Source organism: Rhinatrema bivittatum, chromosome 1 (genome assembly GCF_901001135.1).
Source record: "Rhinatrema bivittatum chromosome 1, aRhiBiv1.1, whole genome shotgun sequence".
NCBI lineage: Eukaryota > Metazoa > Chordata > Amphibia > Gymnophiona > Rhinatrematidae > Rhinatrema > Rhinatrema bivittatum.
The window spans coordinates 559,036,946-559,064,409 of record NC_042615.1 but is presented as its reverse complement, the minus strand read 5'-3'; the positions used below and the strand labels follow the sequence as shown (position 1 = coordinate 559,064,409).

The window sequence follows — 27,464 nt, the reverse complement described above, 5'->3', positions numbered from 1 at the left end:
TCCCATAAAGGAAAGGAAAGAAACCACCTTATGGGCGCCTGTCATGTAACCACTCCAAGTGGATGGGGCTAGTGATGCTCGCAGCAGCTTCCAGGCTTCTGGGAACCACATTTCCATAGGAAAAGAGGAACCAAAGATCCAGCTGGATCCGCTTCTGAAGCAAGCTTCCGAAACAGCTCCCACTTGGAACGAGAAAGAGAATCAGTCACACAATTAGCAAAACCTGGGACATGACGAGCCCAAATGGTCACATTCAAATACATACAGCGAAGAACAAGCTCACGCAGCAATTCGGAGATCATCAAGCACTTCGCCGATCTTTTATTAATGGCCTCGATCACGCCCAGATTGTCTCACGAAAAGAGTACCTTCTTATCTCTCAAACGCGAACCCCATAAGTACACCGCGACCACAATTGGGAAAAGTTCCAAGAAGGTAATGTTTCTGGTGATGCCAGATAAATGCCAATCCTCAGGCCAAGGCTTGGCGCACCAAAACCTAGAGACCCTGTGGCATCCGTGTACAGCTCTAAGTCATGATTAGATATCGAGTCAAACTGCCAAAAGGAGCTCCCATTGAACTCGGACAAGAATTGATCCCAAATAAACAAATCCTCACACATTCTAGAAGTAATACAGATGTGATGATGGCTCTTAGATACACCTCCCATCGCAAAGGATGACCTACGCAGGAATACCCTTCCCATCGGAATTACTTTGCAAGCAAAATTTAAACTGCCCACTAAGGATTGCAATTGTTGCAGAGTTAGCTTCGGCTTACTCGAAGCTTCTTTAACTAATGCCCACAAAGCTTCAACCTTTCAGGTAAATGAGAAATCATATCGACAGAATCCAATTCAATACCTAAAAATGTCAAGCGAGTACGTGGGCCCTCTGTTTTCTCGTGTGCCAATGGAATACCAAATCATTTGGCAATATCCTGAAAACTTTGTAGCAGATTAAGGCACTGATCAGCACTAGTTTTACCCTCAAGTAAAAAATCATCTAAATAATGAACAATATTCCTGGATGCAGAAACTTGTTCCACTACCAAATTAACAAAGGAACTGAAGGTTTCAAAGTACGCACAAGCTATGGAGCAACCCATAGGCATGCATTTGTCAAAGTAATAAGAGCCATTACAACGAAAGACTTCGAGCAATTGTCAGTAGGAGAAATTGTCAGTATGAGCATCCAAGAATGGCTTTTTAATGATGTATGCATTGAGAGTTCTCTGTTTGAATTGGGTATGTAACCCCCTTCTCTATCCCTCTATTTCTGGGCATTTTCATCTGTCCTATTTCACCTTACACACGGCTGTCTATACACATATTTTGCCAGTGCCTTTGTTATTGTGTCCTCAGCTGTTACATCTTCACCTTTTACATAGCTATTTTGTGGTTACATCACTTTAAATGATTTTGCCTACATTCATTTACGTCATTTCTTTAAAGTAGATTTTTATTTTGTGTTGACATTTAGCCTGCTGGCATCTTTTTGGTTTGGCACGCATCCCCATCTCCCACTTGTTAAGCCATTTTAAAGCATTTGTTCACATTTATTCTAAAACTTGTGAACCTTTAAAGCAGATACTTGATAGTCCTTTAAACTAGTTTCTTTTTTTTCTCCAATATTCCTCTTCACACTGCCTTGTTCTGGTGTTATCTTTCACATAGCTTTTCAGTAATCACATGTCTAATCTGCTCTAGAACATTGTTACATTGTCTTTCATTTATGCATTTAACTGATGTACCCAAATTTTTATACTTCTTTAGGGAATTGTTTCCTTGTATCTAAGCCTATTATTGGTATCCCCTTAAAATAGATTGTATGCTGTTCTTTTTGAATGGGGTATGTATGATTTTCTTATACCTGTCCGCTTACCTTCTCTTCAATTTGGCGGTTTGAGCTTAGGCCTGGTCGTGGCACTGTGCCTTGCCATGGCGCTTCTGTTGCGGCATGCGTGGGACTCAGTCGGGAGTTGATCACGGCGTGGCCTTTGTGCGTGCGGGACGTGGAGCCTCTGCCTTCGGTTCTGCCTCTGGGGTCGGGTTGCTGCCGGGATCCTGTTGGGCGTGGGCTGGAGCAGCTCGAATGGTCGGGGCTCTGCTGTCTTTGTTGGGGTTTCTGGCTTTCTCTGTCGTCAGGTCTCCATAGGCCCGCAGGTTGTTTACTTTTATTTTTAAAGGGCCAGTAGTTTTTCCTCACGGCCCTATTCTTTGACATCACAGTGCAGGGAAAGTCCTTTGATTTTTTGGCTGACATCCTTTGATCTTCACTGACTACCCTGAATTTCACTGTCTGTCTGTGCTGTGCCCGGTTCTCTATCTGAGACCCCATGTAAGTCCAGCCGACCCCGGCACCCTCTGTAGTATTTAGACTATAAAGGAGTAGCTGTTTTTTCCTGAGTGAGAGTGAAGATGAAAACTAGAATAGAACAGAATGTAAAGCCAGCATATACATTTAATAAAACATGTGTGTTTCATATGTATACTGTATTTATATAATTTGAGAATTTAGAATAAAATGCTTTTTGCCTTCTCATTGTGCCAGTGTACAGCAACTTCATTCCATTTGATAATACAGAAACTGATCCTCTTTTTTTTTTTTTTTTTTTTAATAAAGACAGTCACAAAGGGACCTTAATGGTGGCAGGTGGGGAGGGAGGGAAAAGACCACAGATCAAGTAAGACATGTGACAGCACAGTAGGCACAGTGGGTGGATCAAGTGGTCCCTATCTGACGATATCTTGTGTGTATCTATATTTCTAGGATGAAAAAAGTGCCTTTGAAGAAAGTGCCTTTGAAGAAAGTGCCTTCTTCAAAGCTCTCATAGTAACAAAACAGAATATAAAACATATATATAATTGTGTGCTGCATTAGCGTTGCATATGATCAAGGAATTTTTTATAACTTCAAAGAGATGACTGCATCTCACCATAAATAAACAGTTAAAGTCCTTTTAATTGGTGGATGTCCTTTTAATCAGAGATCCTGATTGAAACACAAATATAAATCTATTACAACAACCCCCCAGCAATGAACAGGTTGAACAATTGCTCAATAATGAATTGATATTTAACAGTTCAGTCTCCTGAAACAGGACCTTGTTTTGCAAGGCTGCATAGAGAGGGACAAGTTCAAACTGAATAGGTATCAGGTATTGTTTGTGAACAAAATAAGATAAAATAAAATAAAACTTTAAATTGCAAACCCACGAAAATAGGTATAAGCGAGAGGTATTGTTCTGGGCTTTTAAGAAGTGGACCCTTGAACTGAAGGAAGGTGATCCAGCTCGTGAGGTGGAATCCTTCCTTCAGGAGGCGAGACTGGACAAAAACTAAAACCCTGCTAAACTTCACCAATACCAACTCACGTTCCCCTGAGGTTGAGCCCTTGGGTGCCGGGGTCGGCTGGACTTATGTCGGGTCTCAGATGGTGAAATTCAGGGTAGTCAGCGAAGATCAAAAGGTATCAGTCAAAAAATCAAAGGATTTATTTAAAAAAAACCAATCACTGGTATCTTAATAACATGAATTAGAAAACACAGGGAAAAATCTGTAATCACCAGAAAACCAAAGAAATCTCAAGAAAACCCAAAACCTTGGAAGTGACAGGAGACTAAAAAACAAAGAACCTGGCACTTAAAAAGAAACAAAAAACATTGCTAAGGCACTAGTGCAGTGCAGGGACTTTCTTTATATAGTCCCTGCACTGTGATGTCAGAGAAGAGGCCACAAGGAAAAACTACTGGCCCTTTAAAAATAAAAGTAAACAACCTGTGGACCTATGGAGACCTGACAAGGAAACTCAGAAACCCAGACGAAGACAGCAGAGCCCCGACAGTTCGAGCCGCTCCAGCTCGACAGGGAAACCCGGAAACCCCGACAAAGACGGGCAGCGACCCAACCTTGGAGGCAGAACTGAACGCAGAGGCTCCACGTCCCGCGCGCACATCAAAGGCCACGCCGCGATCAACTCCCGACTAAGTCTTGCGCACGCCGCAATGGAAGTGCCGCAGCAAAGCCCAGTGCCACAACCAGGCCTAAGCCTGTACCGCAAAATTGGAGAGAAGGTAAGTGGGATCGGACATACTAGTCCAACCCGCGCAACAGTACCCTTCCCTCTAGGCCAGGGGTCGGGAACCCATGGCTCGCGAGCCAGATATGGCTCTTTTGAGGGCTGCATCTGGCTCGCAGACACGTGTCGCCATACTTCGCGGTTCCCCGCTGACCCAGCTGCTCCCCGGTCCTCCGTCGCCCGGGCTTAAAATGCTGTCAGCCCGGGCGGAACGCGGCAGGACAGCTGAGTCAGCGGCACCGGCGTGCTCTCTTCTCCTCCCCCCCGCGGCCCGGAAGAGGAAGTGGAGAGCATCGGGTGCCTGCGCGGGAAGAAGAGACCACACTAGCGTGGTCTCTTCTTCCGCGCAGGCACCCGATGCTCACCACTTCCTCTTCCGGGCCGCGGGGGGGAGGAGAAGAGAGCACGCCGACTGGAGTCATCCGGGTGCCTGCGCGGGAGTCATCGGGTGTCAGCCGGGTGCCAGCGCTGGAGTCATCGGGTGCCTGCGCGGGTCTTCCCGCGCAGGCACCCGATGCTCTCCACTTCCTCTTCCGGGCCGCGGGAAGAAGAGAGCACCGGCGTGCTCTCTTCTTCCCGCGGCCCGGAAGAGGAAGTGGAGAGCATCGGGTGCCTGCGCGGGAAGAAGACTGCAGCGCGGCTCGGAGGAAAATGAAAATCTTCAACCGCGGCCGATGGGACTCCGCCTTCGCCTCCGCGAGGGCTGAAAATGAAGGAGGTTAGCGTTGGGAGGTGGCTGCTGCTGCCGCGAGTTCCGGGGGGGGGGGGGAAGAGAGAGAGTGAATGAGTGAGCAAGCATGTGTGTTTGAGATCCTGTGTGTGTGAGTGAGAGATTGCATGTATGTGAATGATTGAGAGCCTGTATATGTGAAAGAGAGTATGTCTGTGATTGAGATCCTGCCTGTGAGAGAGAGAGCATGAATGTAAGTTTACCATTGGGAACCTGTATGTGTAAGTTTGTAATTGAAAACCTGTTTGTTTGAAAGAGTATGTGTGTATGATTGAGATCCTTTGTGTGTGAGAGAGATCATGTGTATGTATGATTAAGAGCCTGTGTGTATAAGTAAGAGAGAGATCATGTGTGTCTGTGTCTGATTGACAGCTGGTTTAGGTGATGGAGCATGTGAGTATGTGATTGAGAGCCTGTGTTTAAATGAGAGAGAGAGACCATGTGTGTCTGTGTGTGATTGAGAGCTGATTTAGGTGAGGGAGCATGTGAGTATGTGATTGAGAGCCTGTGTGTAAATGAGAGAGAGGACATGTTTATAAGCATGTGAATGAGAGTCTGTGTGTGAGAGAAAAAGACAGCATGTATTTATGTGATTGAAAGCCTGTGTGTGTGTAAGCGTGAAAAGATAGACAGCATGTGTGTAAATGTGTAATTAAGAGCCTATATAAGTGAGAGAGAAAAAACATTTGTATATGTGAGTGACTGAGAGCATGTGTGTATAGGTGTGTCATTGAGAGCCAGTGTGAGAGAGAGCGCTGGTATGTGACAGAGAGGAGAAAGTTCCAAGCAAACCACCCCACCTCCTGCTAATTCAGAACAATCTCAGGACACCTGGATATCAAACGTTCCCAGGTATGCAGAGCAAAAAAATTTTTGTATCCTTATTATTTTTCATTACTGGATCTTTGTGTCTGCTATTTTGAAATATTATGTTGGTATCTGGAAATGTTTTATATGAGTTTTTAATTATTGGATATTCCACTCATCAGCTGTTTCGAAATATGTTCTTTTTGTTAGTACAGTTTTACTGCTGATGATTTTATATTTCTTGATTTGTTTTATAAGGATGTGTGATGTTTCTTTTTTCCTTTGTTACACTGCATACAGAGACTCTGGCTTGTTGCAGTTTCCAATTCAGTTTTTGTCTGCATGCTTCTTGTTATGCGTTTTGGTCTCTTTATTCTATGTTAGGTGAGGGACAGCACGTGATTCAGGTGAGGTTTTCTGCTGGCGTGTAGTTTCTGTGTAGGACTCTATAGCAGCCTGACTTGGTCCGTTTTCCTAATAGGAGATGTATTGGTGTCTTAAGGCCTGGTGTAATATTTTCAGAGACTTATTGTACTTTAAAAGTGTGATCTTACATAAAATGCACACATTTACTTGTATTTAGTTTTAAACATATTGTATGGCTCTCATGGAATTACATTTTAAAATATGTGGCATTTATGGCTCTCTCAGCCAAAAAGGTTCCTGACCCCTGCTCTAGGCCCTCCTCCAGGAGGTTTGGGTTTTCCTGGATGATCCGCATGGAATTGTTTAATTAGGTTCTTGTCTAAAATATTAGAAGCTGGTTCCCAAGAGTTCTCTTCTGGGCTATATCCTTCCCAGGACAAAAGATACTCCCATCTTCGTCCACGTTTTCGAACATCCAGGATTTCATGCACTTGATAGATAGTGTCACTCTTCGTCGCAAATTGTAGTGAGTCAGGAATTCCTCAAGTGGGACAAGAGAGTATGAGTGGTTTAAGAAGAGAAACATGGAAAGAATTGTGAATCTTTAAAGAAGGAGGTAGTCGAAGTTGATATGTTACTGGTCCCAACTGTTTGAGCACTGTGAAAGAAACAATGTATTGGCGAGCCAGACGCATGGAAGGAACCTTTAAACGGATATTACGTGTACTAAGCTAAACTCTGTCTACTTGCAAAAATTGGGGTGTCGGTCTACGATGGCGATCAGAAAATCTGTTGGCTGTTAAACCTGCTTGATTAATCATCTGTTGAGTATGATTCCACAATTGTTTCAATTTCTCGGCTGTTATTTGGGAGACGGATGTCTCCCACACAAAAAACAGAAAGGCACTAAAGAAGGCAGAAATTTCCTTCAGAGATCCTTCTTTTTTTTTTTTTTTAAACAAGAACCAAAAGAAGTACTTGCTTGAGCCTAAAGAGAAAGAAGAGGCTGACTAGCCTACAGCAGAGAACCGAAGGGGAGATGCTGCACTTGCTGGAGACAGACGAATACTGAAGGGTGGCACCCGAGCAGGCAAGGTATTCTTACCTCGGGTGCGAGCCCTCAAGCTGATCGATCAGGTCCAGAATCTGATTGCGCTATCTTCCCTGACAGCCTGGGATTATCTCCAAGTCCTGGGCTCCATGGCTTCTACCATAGATCTGGTCTCGTGGGCCTTTGCTCATATGCGTCCATTACAGAAAGCTTTGCTGTCTCGTTGGCAACCAGTGTCGGAGCAGTTCCACATAGTCCTTCCGTTCTTGGAGTCTACTACCGACGAATTACAGTGGTGACTGTCTCTTCCTGATCTCCTGCAAGGGATGCCTCTTCAAGCTCCACAGTGGATGATAGTAACCACGGACGCCAGCCTGTTGGACTGGGGTGCGGTCTGCCTTTCTCAGTCCACCCAGGGGACATGGTCCCAGACTCAGTCGCGCTGGCACATCAATCGACTGGAAACTTTGGTGGTCCGCCTGGCCCTTCAGGAGTTCCTTCCCTTGATCCGCGGCAAGGCGGTACGAGTCCTATCCGACAACTCCACCACAGTCGCCTACATCAATTCCCAAGGGGGCACTCGAAGTCCCCTGGTAGCCTTGGAAGCCAGCCGTCTCCTCGCTTGGGCGGAGCGTCACACATCGGCTTCTCACATCGCCGGAAAAGACAATGTTCAAGCCGACTTCCTCAGCCGGCAGTCGCTCGATCTGGGGGAGTGGGAGCTCTTGGACGCAGCCATGGCTCTGATAGTGGACAGGTGGGGTCCTCCTCACCTCGATCTCATGGCGACTCTGCGCAATGCCAAGGCCAATCGGTTCTTCAGCCGCTGGAGGGAGCATGGCGCAGAGGGCGTGGATGCTCTGGCTTTACCTTGGCCAGCGGACGTCCTTCTGTACGTGTTTCCCCCGTGGCCACTGGTGGGGAAAGTTCTCAGGAGAATCAAGCTCCACTGGGGACCGGTGATTCTCGTCGCTCCCGAGTGGCCGCGAAGGTCGTGGTTCACGGATCTCATCAATCTAGCGGTGGACGGGCCCCTGCGCCTCGGTCATCTCCCTTGTCTCCTCCGGCAGGGGCCTGTATTTTTCAACCAGGCCGATCGCTTCTGTCTTGCGGCCTGGCTTTTGAACGGCATTGCCTGAGGTGCAAAGTTATAGGGAGGAGGTCATCTCCACCCTGCTGCGAGCCCGGAAGCAGTCGACTTCTCTGGCCTATGTGCGCATCTGGAAAGTTTTTGAGTCCGCGTGTACGGAGGCGGGTGTCCCTGCGCGCTCCACCTCGATTCCTTTGATTCTTTCTTTTCTTCAGAAGGGTCTCTCTAAGGGCCTCTCCTTCACTTCTCTATGCGTTCAAGTCTCGGCGCTCGGCTCTCTCCTGGGTCGGGTGGACGGTCATGCCTTAGCAGCTCACCCTGACGTGATTCATTTCCTGAGGGGCGTTAGACACCTCCGCCCCCCCCCCTCTCGGGCCACGTGTCCGTCGTGGAGTCTCAACCTGGTCCTTCGTGCTCTCTGTGCGGCTCCCTTCGAGCCTCTTCGCCACGCTACGCTCAAGGATTTCACTCTAAAGACTGTCTTTCTGGTCTCTATTTCCTCTGCTCGCTGTATTTCCGAGCTTCAGGCGCTGTCCTGTCGGGAGCACTTCTTGCGTTTCTCCGATTCCGGGGTTTCTCTCAGGACGGTTCCTTCCTTCTTGCCTAAGGTTGTCTCCGCTTTTCATGTCAACCAGTCGGTCGAACTCCCAGCGTTCTCTCCGGAGGAGATTGCGGGTACGGCGGGTGGCGACCTTCGTCGGATAGATGTGAAACGAGTCTTGCTTCGCTATCTCCAGGTCACCAATGACTTCCGGGTATCGGACCATCTCTTCGTCCTTTGGAGTGATCCCAACCTCGGTAAGCAGGCTTCCAAGACCACGATTGCACGGTGGTTGAAGGAAGCCATTTCCTCGACGTATCTTTGTCAAGGTCGTCCGCTTCCTGAGGGTCTGAAGGCTCATTCTCTGCGTTCTCAGGCTACTTCATGGGCGGAGAGTCAATCTGTCTCCCCGCAGGAGATTTGCAGGGCCGCCACTTGGACGTCTCTGCACACTTTTGCTCGGCACTACCGTCTGGATGTACACGCTCCGGTGTTCGATTCCTTTGGGCGGCAAGTGCTTCGAGTGGGACTGTCTCGGTCCCACCCAGTTTAGGGAAGCTTTGGTACATCCCACTGTCTGGACTGATCCGGGTACGTACAGGAAAGGAAAATTAGTTCTTACCTGTTAATTTTCATTCCTGTAGTACCACGGATCAGTCCAGACGCCCTTCCCTGTCTGTCTTCTGTCCTCTCGAAGCTTGTTTTCTTGCAGGTCTGCAGATTTTCATACTTTCCTTGGTGCAAGATTACTGAGCATTTACACCGGAAGCCTTGGTGGTTATTTTATACCAAGTTTATGGAAGAGCGTATAGGTATACCATGCTTCTACATTAATCTATGATTGCTCCGTTGAGCTTTTTGGTTACTTGCTTGATCCTATTCTTGGGTTTATTGTTTTATGCTTTGACATACGTTATACTGAAGGGTGAGAGGATAGGCTCTGTCCTGATATAGGGCATCCTGCAAGTTTTAGTCAGTCTCCACCTGCTGGAAAGGAGGCTCAACCCATTGTCTGGACTGATCCGTGGTACTACAGGAACGAAAATTAACAGGTAAGAACTAATTTTCCTATGAAATGCTTGTGCAATTGAAAAAAATTATATAAAATCATATAAAATTTACATCATCCCAACAAATATATAATCAATATAATAACAAACATGTTATCTAAAGAAAATTAGAAAAGTAAGAATAATGTCGACTAAATGGCCAAGAATAGTGCTGTGGTTCTTGTAGATAACTGGCACTGCTTAGAGTGACCTGCTTCTTTGTAATGGGATATTATTTAGTACTTTGGGTTTGAGTATTGGATAACAAACTTTGAAATAACCTTCAATATACCTTGTGGGATAATGGCTGCACTATATTTTTCCTTTTCAATAGAAAAATGCTCATTTTAAAGGTATGCTTTCCTATGTATGAGGATGAGTTTGTGTCTGATGAAGGTCCATGACCACGACCTAATTTACTTGTATTCATAACAGCAGAAATAAAGTAGGAAGAGCTTTTAAAACTTTTAAACATTGATCTCTAAATTAAAACTAAAAATAAGGGGTTGGGGGTGGGGGTGGGGTAGATATTCAAAGCTGGTCGTGTCAGTAACTTAGGGCTGGATTTTCTTTCATCACAGGGCTTTCTGAATTTGGCGGTAACAGGGGCACGGGTGGGCGAAGTGGGGGGTGGGCCTGTGAAAGCTGGTAGCGATCGCACCACTGCAGTGTTATTGCTGCCGGCTTTCGCACCCAATAGCGCCATCATAAAAGGTGATGCTATTGGGTGATACTGGCGGCAATAAGGGGCCTTATCTTTTCACCGTCAGCGAAGTTTCTGCGGCGTCCGCCCTGACACTGCCCCGACTCCTCCTCTTCCGGTGCTGACTCCGCCCCTATCTAGGTATCACACACAAAAAGGGACTTTTCGCGTGCGATACGCTACGAAAATGACCCCCTTAGCCGGTTAGAACTTACCTGGCTAAGTTACAATGTATATTCAGTGGCACGACAAAGCCACTGAATATATATACGTATATGTACACAATTAGCCGGATAAGTCTACACGGCTAAGTTTAGAACTGCTCTATGGGGTATCTAAACTTACACGTAGGCTTATACATCTTACTCCAAATACCAGTAGTTAGCCATGTAAGTTATAGAACTTACTCCGCCCTCGATCTGCACAGTACACACCTACATTTTGGGCGTGTAATGTTTAGCCGTATAAGGAACTTATATGCTATTTAGCTGGATAAGCGAGACTTATACGGCTAAGCAGTGGCAATTGAACATAGGCGCATATTCAGCGGCCGCTACTTAGCTGCATAAGTCCCACTTATCCTGCTAAATAGCGCTGAGCGTGCTTTGAATATTGGGCCCAGGGTTCTTAATGATTTTGTTTTAATTGCCAAATAAATTATCTAAAGATTGGTAGTTAATTTGTTTTTTAATAAGTGAAAATAGCTAGTACTACTTTTTCGCCTTGGTATGTAACATTCCTGTTTCTTCTGTTGGATTTTAGAAAAGCAAATCGAAAACTACATGACAGTAATGATGGTTTAAGGAGTGTGTTGGAAAACAGTCTGACCAAGTACAACAGATCTTTGGTATGTATTTTCTTATATGCAGCATGGTCATCTCTGAATGCTGTGACCATGGTGCTAATAATTTAAAGCGATCTAGCTGTTTAAAGCAGAGCGTTAGAAAATTTGCTGCCATAAAGCCACCTACTTTTCACTAGCTAGTTAAAATAACCTGCTCATATTCTGGGAAGTCTCAGGGTTGTTAGGTTGATTAGGGCTTAGTTGGCTTGCTCTGAAATGTCAGTGCTAGTCTGCTTAGTTATGTGCTTTCGGGCGGATTTTCAAAGCCCTGCTCGCGTAAATCCGCCCGGATTTACGCGAGCAGGGCCTTGCGCGCCTAATTTCCATAGGCCGCCGGCGCGCGCAGAACCCCGGGACGCACGTAGGTCCCGGGGTATTTGGAAGGGGGCGTGTCAGGGGCGGGGCCGATCGACGCGGCGTTTTGGGGGCGGGGCGTTTCGGGGGCAGGACCGAGGGCGTGGTGCCGGCCCGGGGGCGTGGTCCAGGCCTTCAAACCAGTCCCTGGGTCGGAGCACGGTGCGCCAGCAGTCCGCTGGCTCGCGTAGATTTACGTCTGCTTCTTGCAGGCGTAAATCTACGGACAAAGGTAAGGGGGGGGGGGTTTAGATAGGGCCGGGGGGGGTGGGTTAGATAGAGGAAGGGAGGGGAAGGTGAGGGGAGGGCGAAAGAGAGTTCCCTCCGAGGCCGCTCCGATTTCGGAGCGGCCTCGGAGGGAACAGTGACAGGCTGCGCGGCTCGGTGCGCGTATCTTATAAAATCCAGCGTACTTTTGATTGCGCCTGGTGCGCAAACAAAAGTACGCGAACGCACTTTTTTAAAAAATCTACCCCTTTAGGAATAGCTGGATGTGTTTTAGCCATCTACATTTAGGTGAATTTTCAGCCACAGCCTAGCAAGCTAAATTGTAACTAAAAATGCACTTAAAGTTAGCTAGCTGTACATTAGCTGGCTCTCTTGCTGCTTAGCAGCTTCTGAAAAATCTGTCTTGATGGCCTGAGTTTACTTTTTCCTCAAAACTGGGCACTGCCTCTGAGAAGATATTCAGCAATCCTCACAGGAATGAGTTAATAGCCCGTCATTTCTGGGAGATATGTTGTCAGCATCTCTGAAACAACTATCATATTTGGCATCCTAGTATATTTGGCACTCTGAGCAGACTAAATATGTGAAAAATTGGCAAACCATTCACAGCTCTTTGCGGTCCCTCCAGAACGTTGCTGGCAGATCACTGAGAGGAACCTCACATTACCATGGTTGTTGTGGCAGGTCATATCTGTTGCCTGGAGCAAGGACTACTATATAACTTTTTTTTAATGCATAGTTTGTGTTAGTAAAGGATGCCAGAAGGAGAGTGATAGAAAATATAGTGCTTCCTTTGTCCTTTTAGTTTACATCTATTGCACTTCTATTGTTACTTCTCTCATAAGACTTATCCGGTTATCTTTCTTAGTTCTAGATTTATTAAGCTGCAATAACGTGCGATAAACAGCATTTTATAAACTTTAAATGTTTGTTTATCGCATGATATCACCATATCACAGCACTATTGCATGATATTCCCAAAGATTCCCCCTCATGGAAATGTATAAATTTGCCTAATACATGCAAGGCAGCTAATGCATAGGCAATTCTATGATAATAAAATAATGCAGATGACTTTGAAAAAATTCAGCCACACTATTTTATCACATTTCATGGAGGTGTAATTTGTTTCCCGGGGACATTGGGATGCTAATGCACATCTCAATGTCCTCAGAAGGCTTGTTAAAGTTACAGGCCTCCAAAAATTACATCCCTGCTGCAGAAAAATACCATCTGAGTTCTTATTAGACCCCCATGTGCACCCCAGGGTCACCCCAACATAAATCAAAAATTACTGTGAAAATTGGGAGGTGATGCCCTGCTCTCTATTCTAAATTCACACCTTTTTCCTTCAAATGCTCCACTACCCACAACAAAGCCCCTCCCCCAGCAACCCTACAACCCCTATCCCCTAGATCCCCCTTACAAACAAAATCCCCGGCATCAACCAGGATCAGAGCTAGGGAGCGCTCCAGGCCACCATTACCCATCAACATGACTTCTAGTAGGTAGGGAGTTTCTCCAAGGACAAGCAGGATGGTAGTCCTCACAACTGGGTGACATCATTGGATGGAGCCTGGCACGGAAAACTTTTGTCAAAGCTTCTAGAAACTTTGACTAGCACACTGAGCATGCCCAGCATGCGCTAACCACACATCCACGTGGGGTCTCTCTTCAGTCTCTTCTTTTCCACGAAGCTGTTGCCATGTGGTTCAGGAGCTCACGCTTTTTTTGAGCAAATATTGATTTTCTTTGCTTCCAATGCATCTCGTAGGGTCCCTCAGCCTTTCATTCAGAGATCAGTAAGTTTTTTCATGTTATCGCGGTCGATTGCCGATGGCGCTCCCTCTGGGTACCCGCCGATCATTGACCGCACATCACATGTTTTTTCCAATGGCATCATCCGGCTTCCACCAGTATCCCCAGTACCCATGGAATATGTCCATCACAAACCCCCATGAAGTCTTTGTCCTTTGCCTGGTGGCCTCTCACGATGTCTGTGTTTGTGATCTTTGCGCCCAGATGACCTTGAAGGATCGCAGGGCCTACCTCAATAAAATGTAAAAATTGTTTGGGGCCAAACGTTCCGAGCAGTCCTCTGCATTGGGGACCTTCACCCATTTGGTAAAGAGACCCTGGTCTCTGCGCCCCTGAGCTTCCCTCCTCCTGTCGGGCCTGGTCCCGAAATTGGCGCAGGAGACTGGCCGTTGTTCATCTCATCCTGCTCTTGGTCGGATTCCTCGACGTCTCCATTGGCCTCGGGAAAGGATTGCAGGGATCGCCGGGACAAGCCCAGGAAGCTTCGACATCGATGCTCCTCTTCTTGCCAGCCAGACTGTGAGAGGGCATCAATCTCGTTGCCTCCCATGAAGTGTCGAGGGCAGAGGATATTATCCCCTCCGACCCCCACTGATGCCTCCAGGCAGCCCCACTGGCTCCGGTGGAGGGATTGGGTCCCCCGATTCTGCTGGCTCCTCCTCAAACTGTTCTTTCCTCACACGTATTCGAGGAGAAGCTAGAAAGGCATGTGCAGATAGCAGTCGGCCAGGCCCTGCAGGGCCTCAAGCCTCCAGTTTCCCGGGTACTGCCTCTCATCGCAAGAGCCTGCTCCACCGGTGCTTATACCATTGCTGGAACGACTCAATATACTGCTCAGTATGTTACCCACGCAGCCGGCACCAGTGCCACAAGCCCCTCAGAGGCCTCTGGGTACACTGCTGCCATCGCCACCGCTCCCCATACCCGTGAGTGACTCCTTGGAGGAGGACAGACCATTGGGCTCAATGGTGGGTCAGAAGCTTGCGGTGACTCTTCACCATCCAGCTCTCCCAGGGCCCTCGGGGTCGATTCCACCAATTCCCTCTGGTGCCTCTGCCTCCGATGGCACCATTGGATCCCTCAAGAATTCGAGGCCCTCCAGTGCTTCCCTCAATGCCATCGAGGCCCAGGCCCTGCATCTAGGTGAGCCTTCATCCTCCCGCATCCCCGGAGGGTCACAGCGAGTCGGAGGTCTCCTACAACCCCTGGGAAGGAGAAGCATCCGTATCTTCATTGGATGAATTGGAAGATTTACCTTCTGAACCCTCCCCCCCCCCCCCCGGAGGAATGGCGACAATCCCCCGCACAGGATTTCTCCTTCCCAGAGTTCATCAAAGTCATGGCCGAGTCAGCCCCTTTCAACTGTTGACGGAGCAGGACTCTAGACACAAAATGCTTGAGATCCTGCAGTTCATGGTTGCACTGAAGGAGGTAGTGGCGGTACCCATCAATGAAATTTTCAAGGACCTGGTAACCTGCTTATGGGAGCATCCCATCTTGGTGCCACCGGTCAACAGAAAAACTGACATGTTGTACCTGGTTCAGCCTTCCACCGGGTTTGACTGCTGTCACCTCCCCCACCAATCTGTGCTGATAGTCAGCCCTCAAAAAGGCTAAGAGGATGTGCACCTACGTCTTAGCTCCGCCAGGGTGTGAACACAAAGCCCTAGATGCGTTGGGCTGTCGAGTGTTTCAGGGCGTCCTGCTGATTGCCCGCATAGCTTGTTATCAGCTTTACATGGGGCAGTATTCTTGGAATTTGTGGAAGCAAACCCTGGAATTCAGTGAGCGCCTGCCTCAGCAGTTCCAGGAGGATTTTCAAGCTGTCGTCCAACAGGATCTCGAGTGTGACAAACACAAGGTCCGTGTAGCTTATGACGTGTTTGAAACAGCAATGAGGTCAGCTGCAACGGGCATTGGGGCCCACTGCACAGCATGGTTACAGGCCTCAGACCTGCGTCCAAAGGTCCAGGACCATCTAGCTGGCCTGCTCTGTACTGGGGAGAACCTATTTGGCGAACAGATTAAAGAGGCGGTGGCTCAGTTGAAGGACTGTCAAAAGACCCTTCAGCAATTATCGGCTAGTACATCTGACATCAAGCCCACTAGAAAATCCGCTTGGCCACATCCAAAGCGGCCTTTCTACTGAACTCCCAGGTATTATCCTTCCACTGCAAGGTCTGGGCCTCAGAGACCAGTCGTAAAATCCAGGCAAAGGCAGCCTAGGCCCTCTCGGGCACCCACGGCTCCACCACAAAACACCGCACTGGATTTTGACTGGTGGCGAGGTAGCAAGAGACAGCCACGGAATCCTGGCCCCCCCCGATTGGGGGTCATCTCCGACTATTTGTGGATTGTTGGGACTCGATCATGTAAGACCACTGGGTCCTGTCCATTGTTTGCTAGGGTTACTGGCTTCATTTCCAGTGACTTCCACCCTGCTCCCCGCCATTTCCCGGTTGGGGAACAGCAGGAGACAATCAAATACTTTGAGTGGAGCTCTCTGCCCTCCTTTCCACGCAAGAAGTCGAGCCTATGCCGACCAGCCAATAGGGCAGGGGTTTCTACTCCCAGTCTTTTCTTATTCCCAAGAAAACGGGTGGCCTCCGGCCCATACTGGACCTGAGATCTCTATACCAGTTCTTGGTAAAAGAGAAATTCAAGATGGTCTCGTTGGGCACCCTAATTCCCCTTCTCAAGGGGGGTGCATGGCTCTGCTCCCTTGATCTGCAAGACGCGTACGCTCATATCCCCATTTTTCATGGGGGTTGGCAGTACCTCCGATTTCTGGTCAGCCACCAACATTACCAATACCGAGTCCTGCCCTTCAGCCTGGCATCTGCCCCCCGAGTTTTTACCAAATGTCTGGCATTGTCTGTGCCCATCTTCGAAGGCAGGGGAATTCATGTATTCCCCTACCTCAACGACTGGCTCATCAAGGGCAGTTCTCACCAAGGGGCTCGGACTGACATGCGCTTCACAATAGACATGCTGGAGCCCTTTGATTTTTGATCAACTATCCCAAATCCCACCTTCAGCCAGCCATGCAATTCGACTTCTTTGGGGCACACCTAGACACTGTCCAGAACAAGGCCTACCTACCTCAGGTTAGGGCAGAGACCTTAGCGGCTCTTGCACATAATGTTTCCGGCTGTAATCAAGTCTCTGCTCCAGCTGCTGGGCCATATGGCAGCAACGGTGCATGTCAACCCGTTCACTCGGCTACACATGCACAACTGCGCTCTCAGTGGTGTCAGGCATCCCAGGACCTGCATGCCCGCATTATGGTCATGGACAAGTTACAGCGGTCCCTTCTATGATGGACAATTCCCGAGAATCTGGTGAGGGGCTTTCTGTTTTTGGCAGCTCCGCCCCAAGCCATACTCACCACCGACACTTCTCAGACAGGGTGGGGGAGCACATGTTCTGGGATATTGTACACAGGGTTTCTGGTCACATCAGGAGATGCGACTTCTTCAGATCAAGCTTTTGGAGCTGAGGGCAGTCCGTTATGCCCTACAAGTGTTCAGAGAGCTTCTCATGAGCAAGGTGGTCCTGGTGCAGACGGACAGTCAGGTGGCCATGTGGTACCTGAACAAGCAGGGAGGAACCGGGTCATTTCCTCTCTGCTAGGAGGCAGTCCAGGACTGAACATGGGCTATCAACAACAGTATAACTCTCCAGGCAGTGTACATTCTGAGAGTGGACAACACCCTAGCCGATGCCCTGAGTCGGACATTCAGACAACACAAGTGGTCCCTTAAGCAGGAGGTAGTGAACTGCCTCTTCAGCTGTTGGGGAACCCCGGACATAGAGCTGTTCACCTCTGTGGAAAACAGGAAAGTATGCCGTTTTTGCTCCCTCGGCAGGAGAGGCAAAGGATCGATAACAGACACATTCTTGATCCTCTGGGGGACAGGCTTGCTGAATGCTTACCTGCCCCTTCCTCTCATCTCCAAGATACTCCAGAAGTTGCAACAGGATCAAAGCTCCATGATCCTGATCGCTCCCTCTTGGCCCCATTAGGTCTGGTACCCGACACTTCGGGAGCTAGCGTTGCATCCCCCAATCCATCTGGGAACAGTACCAGATCTCATCACCCAGGACCAGGGCAGACTCCGCCACCCCAACCTGTGGACCCTGGCCCTTATGGCTTGGATGTTGACCACTGATGGTGGAGGCCCTCGGCCTATTGGAGGAAGGTATCCTGTGTTCTTCTGGAGTCCAGGAAACCTTCCACCAGAAAATCCTACAATCTGAAGTGGAAACTGTTCTCCTGGTGCGAGGGTTGCGGCTTAGATCCCTTCACTTGCTCCCCCTCTGCTCTTCTGGACTACCTGTTGTCTGTTTCTGACTCCGGCCTACAGATCACATCAGTGAGGGTACACCTCAGTGCCATAGGGGCATACCATCATGGTGTGGATGGTTCTGCAATTTCTTGCCTTCCACTCATGGGCTGTTTCATGAGGGGTCTCCTTCAATTGAAACCTCCCACTCGTCCAACTCATGAAACCCTCATTTGAGCATTTGTGCGCTTGTGACCTGAAGTACCTTTCTTGGAAGGTGCTTTTCTTGGTGGCAGTCACATTGGCTCGCAGGATAGGTGAACTACAAGCGCTGGTGTCGTACCCTCCTTACACGAAGTTCTGTCATGACAGGGTGGTCCTGCGTACACACCCCAAGTTCCTACCCAAAGTGGTTTCAGAGTTCCACCTCAATCGTACTGACACCATTTTTCCAAGGCCTTACGCTCACCATGGTGAACGTGCTCTCCATACCTTAGACTGTAAGAGGGCGCTCAACTTCTACCTGGAGTGGACGGCGCCCCATCGCACCTCCACTCAGTTGTTCGTCTCATTTCACAAGAACAGATTGGGTGCCATTGTCTCCAAACAGACACTGTCCCACTGGCTAGCCGATTGCATTACCTTCTGCTACATGCAGGCAGGTCTACAGCTTTCTGGCCATGTCAGAGCTCACTCTGTCCGGACCATATAAGTTTTGGTAGAGCACTTGTGGGCGGTTCCCATCCATGAAATATGCAGGGCAGCAACCTGGAGTTCCCTCCACACTTTTGCTTCTCATTACTGCCTAGACAAAGTCTGTTGACAGGACTCTTATTTCGGGCAGTCCATCCTCCGGAACCTCTTCCAGCCATAAGAAGTTGTAAGGACTAACATCCTGCTGTCCTTGGAGAAAACCTGTTACAGGTAAGCAACTCTGCTTTCCAGGATGTGGAGGTGGGGGCCCTAGAACACCAGGTATTTATTTTGTAGTAAGGGAGGGGTGGGGGAAGTGGATGAGGATGGGACCTTATTTATTTATTTATTTATTTATTTATTTATTTATTTATTTATTTATTTAAAGCTTTTTTTATACCGGCATTCATGATAAAATCACATCATGCTGGTTTACAGGAAACAGTGGAGTGATAACATTGAACGAAAAACTGGTGTTTATAGGTAGATATAAAAAGTTACAATAAAACAAGGGAAAATTGAACTTGGGTGAGAAGAAGAGTAGCTGGAATAATTTAGGCAATAAGAATGAACAGAATAAATTAACTTATTTACAAAGAGGTCATGGTGGAAGGGTGGGTTGAAGGGCCATCGGAGGGGGATCTGGCTATGGGGGAGTGGATTTGTTGGTGGCAGGAGGTATTTGAAGGAAAAAGGGAGGAGTTAGGGAAGGGGTGGGGTATCACCATACAATTTTTACTGTTCATTTATTTTTTGGGAAGGTCAGGGCCGCCTCAATAGGCGGCGGTGGGGTGCACAAGTGGGGGGTGGGATCTAATAAGACCCGGGGGTATAACCTTTTTTATGCGAGGGGGGATGTTTGGGCTACTTGGCACTTTAAAGCCCTGGCCGAGTTGGACCAACATCGTGTGTGTGTGAAGGCCTTATAATGTGGCAGAATTTTTATCTTGGGTTTCTCCTGCAATGAAAAATTGCACCACAATATGCAGTACTGGGCCCCTCCCACATTAAAAAAAAAATCACCCTATTAGCCAAATAAGTAGCACTTGACTTATCCGACTAAGTAACGGCAAAGTTGGATAAGTTGAAAATTATCCGGATAAATGGCACGTAACTGCTCTGCACATTTGTTTACTTCTTTAAAAAATATATTCACGTAACTTTCATCGTAAGTAGGCTTTTACGCATGTAAGTCGGCAGATTTTCTAACATGCATGCATCAATGAAATTCCCAGTTTTACCAATTTGTCTACAAGTTTGCCCAGTCCATCTGTAGTCATTGAGACATTCCTGGCTCTTCAGCCTGAACTCTCCCCAGTTCACCCAGGTCTTCTGTCCAGTCAGAATTTCACATCAAAGATGTTTACTGTCACATATGCCAGATACAGAGCAGGTGTAAATATACGTGAGTAAGCTTCCAAATCTACATGAGTACATTTCTTATCAAATAACATCTAGCATGCATAAATGTTGGCCCCGCACTTGAATACCCCTAGACTGCCCCTTTTTTTTACACACACAAATTTACCTGTGAACCCTTACTTACACGTGTAACTTTGAAATTTATAAAATAGCATATATGCTAATTTTTACATGTGCAACCTTTTGAAAATTCACCTTTAATGCTTTACATTACATTAGAAAGTGAAATACCTTAGAAGACAAGAGAACAACCACATAGGGCTAACACACTCATTATTCATACGTAACCCTAATTACCCATGTAGTTTTATGTATTGCCACTCATGTGTTACAGAATAAAAATTACTTTTGAAAAAAAAGAAATTGAAATACCTTACATAGAAATGGAATATCACTTTTGATTTATCATGTTGTATGTATTGCAGCGGGTAAATAACACTTCACCAGGAAGTACTATTTCCATAAGCAGTCCCAAATTCAGTGGACGTCAGTCTCCTCATTTTCCATCTTATGACAGGTAAGATTGGTTTGTATTTTTAATATTCTTTTTTGTGCTTGGAAACATGTTTTTGACTTTACTTACATCTGTGCTGTTTAATTATGGCAATATAAAAATTAACTTCAGGGAGGAAAGCCCTTAGAATTGCCAGGATCACTTTTCTAAAGTAGACCTTTTTTAGGGGAAAAAATGTTTAGGAGAATTAACTGGGAATGAGAATTAATCTTCCTTCCCCTCCTCCTCCTCCCTTTCATTGAGCCCCTGACTATGAACTGTATGCTGCTTCTGAAGAACCTGTGGTGGTTAGGTATGGTGCTTTATTTTCAAATGGAAGCAGACCAAATGGTCTAGCAGTGTGCCAAGTTGCCTTATAGTTTGCTATTTGGTTGCGTGCATGTAGAAATTCTTCACGTATCAAAAAATGAAAAGTAGACAAGATAAGATGGTAACTTTTAAACAGGCACGTGGGCACATGTCTCACATTCGTTGGCCTATGTCCAGGGACTTGGCCATTTTATAATATATATGTGTATATGTGTATACATGTGCGCACAATTTTAAGTGGGTGTGCCTATGTGCACAAATGCTTCTGCCACGTAAGTGGGGAGATTTTAGTAGATGCTCACCGACGCCATTTCCATTTTTCCCAGTGTATTCCCAGTTCACCCAGGTAAGGGATAGGACTTCCAAACCACCCTAGTTTAATAGCCTCTTGTTTCCTTGTTAGTCCCTACCTTTAAAACCCCGCCGAGCTATCTATTTTTCTTTATTTTATTATTTACGCGTCCTCCATAGCAGAATTATGTTTCGTGGCAGGGGACCCCGGTGTGTGCCTGTGCATGTATTTATGCACAAATTTGAGGTTGAAATCCAGGAATGCCCATGCCCCGCCCCTTTTCGGAACTTTTTATTTGTGCATGTAGCAGGAGATACATGCATTCGTGAGTGTCTTTTAAAACCCGCTCTGCTCGCTCCTGCCCGACACATTCGTGTTTCTCCCAGTTTGGGCGTATGCTAGGTTTTAAAATTCATCTTCATGTACATATATTGACAGATTTGTCCTTAAGCATGACACTTTACTTTTGTGTGTTCAGACAAGTTCAGAAAGAAACTGTTCTGCTTGTGTACTCTGCAGAGTTGTAAGTGAAAACAAAACCACCACTTATACTTGCTATATACATCAATTAGAAATTTGCTGTTTTAAATAATTAATTCTGAAGTTTTTTAAGCTGCTTCCTGGCAATTCCCCCAAACCTTTAAGAACAATTTTAGCAAGAGAGTCACTAATTATGCCACCCACACCTTGTCTGTTTGGAACTTAGTAGATATGTCTATGTGGATGAGACGATGGTGCAAGGAAGAGAGATTCAATTTTGTAAGGAACTGGGGAATCTTTTGGGGAAGGGGGAACCTTTTTCAAGTGACGGGCTCCACCTTAACCTGGGTGGAACTAAGCTGCTGGGGCTAGCCTTTAAAAAGGAGAGAGAGCAGCTTTTAAACCAAACAAAGGGAAAAGCGGACAGTCATTCAGCAGGGCATAGTTCAGAGGGAGGTATCTTCAAAACATACTCCAGGAGAGTTAGGGCAGCCTAACAGAGAGATTCCAATAAAAGCAAACGTAGTCCATGTGGCTATAAGTAAAGATTTGCTTGAGCTAAAAGATTCCAAATTATCCCTATCAACTGAAACCAGGCTGTTAATAAAAGCACACTTTGAAATATCTCTATGCCAATGCCAGAAGTCTAAGTAAGATAGGAGAGTTAGAATGTAGAGCAATGAATGATATGAGAGACTTAACTGGCATCTCAGAGACATGGTGGAAGGAGGATAACAATAGGATCGTGCCATACCACAGTACAAATTATATTGCAATAATAGGAGCAATTTGGTGGGGGGATGGCGCTTTTTATCCCGAATGGCATAGAGTCTAAACAGGATAAGGATCCTGCAAGAGACTAAATACACAATAGAATTTTTATAGGTAGAAACCTTATGTGTGTTGGAGAAGAGAACAGCAAGAAGAGTATACTACTGTCTACCTGGCCAAAATGATGAGACAGATGATGAATTCTAAGAGAAATTAGGGAAGCTAACCACATCAGTAGTGCAGTATTAATGGGAGATTTCAATTTCTCCAAAATTGACTGGGTAAATATAACAACAGGACATGCTAGAGAAATAAAGTTCCTGGATGGAATAAATGAAAGTTTTATGGAGCAATTGGTTCAGGAAAAAATGAGAGAGGAAGCTATTTTACATCTAATTCTTAGTGGCATGCAGGAGAGAGGTAACGGTGGTGGGACTGCTTGGCAATAGTGATCATAATATGATCAAATTTTAATTAATGACTGGAAGGGGGACAGTAAGCAAATCCACAGCTCTAGCACTAAATTTTCAAAAGGGAAACTTTGATAAAATGATAAAAATAGAAAAAAACTGAAAGGTGAAGCTTTAAAGGTTAAGAGTGTGCAACAGGCATGGACATTGTTAAAAAAAAAAAAAAAAGCCAACTTAGAAGCACAGTCCAGATGTATTCCACGCATTAAGAAAGGTGGAAGGAAGGCCAAACAAATGCCAGTATGGTTAAAAGGTCAGGTGAAAGAGGCTATTTTAGCCAAAAGTGCTTCCTTCAAAAATTGGAAGAAGGATTCATCTGAAGAAAATAGGAAAAAGCATAAGCATTGGCAAGTTAAATGTAGAACATTGATAAGACAGGCTAAAAGAGACTTTGAAAAGAAGTTGGCTGTATAGGCAAAAACTCATAATAAAAGCTTTTTAAAATATTTCCCAAGCAGCAATCCTGCAAGGGAGTCAGTTGGACCATCAGATGATTAAGAGATTAAAGGGATACTTAGGGAAGATAAGGTCATCGTGAAAAGACTAAATGAATTCTTTGCCTTGGTGTTTACTGAGGAGGATGTTGGGGAGATACCTGTTCCGGAGACAGTTTTCAAGGGTGACTATTCAGATCAACTGACCCAAATCAAGGTGAACCTGTAAGACTTAGTAGGCCAGATTGACAAACTGAAGAGTAGCAAATCACCTTGAATGGATGGTATGCATCCTAAGGTACTGAAGGAAATAAAAAATGAAATGTCAGGGCTATTACAAGTAATTTGTAACCTATCATTAAAATCATCCATTGTACCTGAATGCTGGAAGGTGGTCAATGTAACCCCGATGCATAAAAAGGGCTCCAAGGGGATCTGGGAAACTATAGACCGGTGAACCTGATTTCAGTGCCAGGAAATATTGTGGAAACTATTATAAAGAATAAAATCACAGAACATATACGAGGGTAAGTCAGTAAGTAAGTCACAAATCTCTCTACTAAGGTAATAAAACATATATCTGTAATGTTGTTATATTCCATAGATGGCAGCACCTTAGAAGTGCTTATGTACATAAATAGTTATTTAAACTGTGCATGCGCAGGGGCTGTGTACACAAGGAAAATGGCTGCCGTGTTGACATATTGTACGGTCGAAGAACAACGTGCTGTTGTCCGATTTTTATGGGCTAAGGGCTTAGTGGCAAAAGACATTCATAAAGAAATGTATCCAGTATATGGAGAGAAATGTCTCTCGTGTAAAGCAATTTATAACTGGACCAATAAATTTGCACAAGGACGTGCCAACGTGAACGACGAAACCAGACCTGGTCGACCTGTAGAGATTGCGACAGAGGCAACTGTGAAGCAGGTTGAAGAGATGGTTCGCACTAACCGGAGGGTAACAATTGACGAAGTTGCCAAAGAAATTGGGTGTTCTCACGGATTAGCATATTCCTTAGTGCACGATGCATTGAACTTTCGCAAAGTCTGTGCAAGATGGGTTCCCAAACAGCTGACCGAAGACAATAAGAACAACTGGATGGGTGTCTGTTTGGAAAATCTCTGCCGTTATGCAAACGAAGGTGAATCAATGATGGCACATATTGTTACTGGTGACGAGTCATGGGTGCACCACTATCAACCAGAAGCAAAACGCGATTCCATGCAGTGGAAGCATCCACTATCACCGACACCGAGAAAGTTCAAGCTTGTGCCTTCTGCAGGAAAGGTGATGTTGACTGTGTTTTGGGATCGAGATGGGATACTCTTAACCAGTTTTCAGAAGCGTGGTGAATCTCTTAATTCGGCTTCCTACTGTGCTACTCTCTTAAAGCTTAAAGGAGCTATTCGTAGAAAACGCCCAGATCTGGAAAAAAGAGGAGTGCTGATTCTTCACGATAATGCCAGACCACACACTTCGAATGAGACTCGTCAGACAATTGCGAACCTGCACTGGGAAGTTCTTGAACATCCACCATACAGTCCGGATTTGGCACCCAGCGATTTTCACTTGTTTGGCAAACTGAAAAGCCATCTCGGTGGTAAACATTTCACCAGCGATGAAGAAGTGGAACAAGAGGTGAAGCGCTGGTTACGATGCCAGCCAAAAGACTTTTACGCAGAAGGTTTTGACGGACTTTTCAAATGCTGGGACAAATGTATAAATGTTCGCGGCGATTACATTGAAAAGTAGTTGGTTTTTCCAGAAAAACTGTTTGTGACTATATTCTGTATATTTCACAGTAAATAATTCATCTTTTGCATTTAAATAAATTTCATGAATATTAATCCCATGTATGTTTGTGACTTACTTACTGACTTACCCTCGTAGATAGGCACGATTTAATGGGACACAGCAAGCATGAAATTACACATCTGCTACATTTTTATGAAGGGGTAAGTAAGCATATGGATAAAGGTGAGCTGGTAGATAGTGTATTTGGATTTTCAAAAGGCTTGTGACAATGAGAAGCATCTAAGAAAACTGAAAAGTCATAGGATAGGAGGCAATGTCCTTATGTGAATTGCAAACTGGTTAAAAGACAGGAAACAGGAAGTAGGATTAAATGGTTTGTTTTCAAGTTGGAATGCCTCAGGGATCTGTATTTGGACCGGCGCTCTTTAATATATTTATTAATGATCTGAAAATCAGATCATTAATAATGATGATTGAGGTGATCACATTTGCAGATAACACAAAATTATTCAGAGTAGTTCAATCACAAGCGGATTGTGATCAATTGTAGGAGGACATTGTGAGACTGGAAGATTGGGCGTCCAAATAGCAAATGAAATTTAATGTGGACAAGTGCAACATGATGCATATAGGGAAAAATAACCCATGTTGTAGCAACATGTTGTTAGGTTCCATTTTAGGAGTTACCATCCATGAAAAAGATTTGGGCATCATAGTTGATATAACTTTGAAATTATCGGCTCAGTGTTCTGTGGTGGTCAAGAAAGCAAACAATGTTAGGAATTATTAGGAAGGGAATGGCAAATAAAATGGAGTATGTCGTAATACCTCTGTATTGTTCAATGGTTAGATCCCACCTTGAATACTATGTGCAATTCTGGTCATTGTACCTCAAAAAAGATATAGTTGCACTGGAGAAAGTACAGAAAAGGGCAACCAAAATGATAAAGGGCATGGAACAGTTCCCCTGGAGGAAAGGCTAAAGAGGTTAGGGCTGTTCAGGTTGGAGAAGAGATGGCTGGGTGTGGGGGGACATATGATAGAGGTCTGACCCAGTATAGTATATTTTATGTTGTTATTGCACAAATGGCTTCACCTAATACCACATGGACCAATCAGATCCCATTCCATGGAAGGTTATTTGTGACACTCTTAAATGGTAGCTCCTAGTAATTCAAGGAAATTGTGTGTGAACATCTGAAAGAACATAAAATGAATTATTGAACAATAACATGTTTAAATGTTTGAGACCAGTGTAACTGCTTTCCACATACAATTTAGAACAGTGCATAGGGGATATGGCATTCTTTTCAGTTATTCATGTTAGAAACTAAACAATCATGTGATTTGTTGTGTGCAGCACAGTAGTACATACACTTTCCATGCTTTGGAAATAGATGTTACTGTCCACTGTTAGCTGCAATCAGTTCTGTCCACCTGTGGTCATGGATTAAAGTGCTTATGCTTGAAATATAAAGTGAAACTGTTATAAACTCTACTTTTGAATAAAGTCTCTTTGGAGTAGTATTCTAATTCTTTATAATTGCCATTTTGTTGAACTGTGTTACCAAAGCACTATATAAATTAATCTTCTATGGAAGTGGGAGAGTGGCCTAATAGTAAGAGCAGAGGGCTTTGAACCAGAGAAGCCAGGGTACAAACTTGGGAGTGAATTATTAAAGATGTACATGCTTAAAAATTAGCATATTTGCATGTATGTAAAATGTTCTCACATAATTACTATTTTATAAACATCAAAAGTATGCATGTACATACACACATGAATAAAAGGGGTAGTCTAGGGGTGTTCTGAGGTGTGCCAACAGTTATGTGCACAAGTGACTATTTTCTAAGACTTACGCATGTACATTTGGCAACTTACTAATTTTGCAGCTGTTAATTATACATAGTAAATGTCAGCAGAAAAAGTGATCCATCCAGTCTGTCCAGCATTCTTTTTTTTATTTTATTCTTAGGGGAATTGTTGCTATGTGCAGGTTACCTCAGTCAACACAGTTTTTCCTTTTCTTCATCTCCTCTATTTAGCCACTAGTAATCTTCTGTATTTATCTCATGCTCTTTTAAATTCCATTATGGTCTTTGTCCTCACTGCCTCCTCTGGAAGGGCATTCCATGCCTCCACCATCCTTTCTGTGAAGAAATACTTCCAACAAAATGCAAACGAGGCAGTAATGTAACAAGAAATGTTGTAAGCAATCCTTAATACTTTGTCAAAGATACATACATTTATGAAACTAGTCAATGCATTATCACTTCTAGTAATTACTCTCCAAATGTCTCTAGGTGAGACCTCACAAGGTTCTTCCAATGATTTCACTAGTAGTTCCTCTTCATTTAAATTAAGTATCACAGGC

General features: G+C 45.3%; 1 protein-coding gene across 1 annotated transcript in view; it reads left to right on the top strand.

The window, feature by feature from the left end:
- Positions 1-27,464, top strand: part of RASEF (RAS and EF-hand domain containing) — a 214,722-nt gene that overhangs the window by 145,158 nt on the left and 42,100 nt on the right. Inside the window, exons 8-9 of the mRNA XM_029616719.1 lie at positions 11,179-11,263; positions 20,487-20,578. Coding sequence (XP_029472579.1) covers positions 11,179-11,263; positions 20,487-20,578 — 177 coding nt within the window. The remainder of the gene's footprint in view (positions 1-11,178; positions 11,264-20,486; positions 20,579-27,464) is intronic.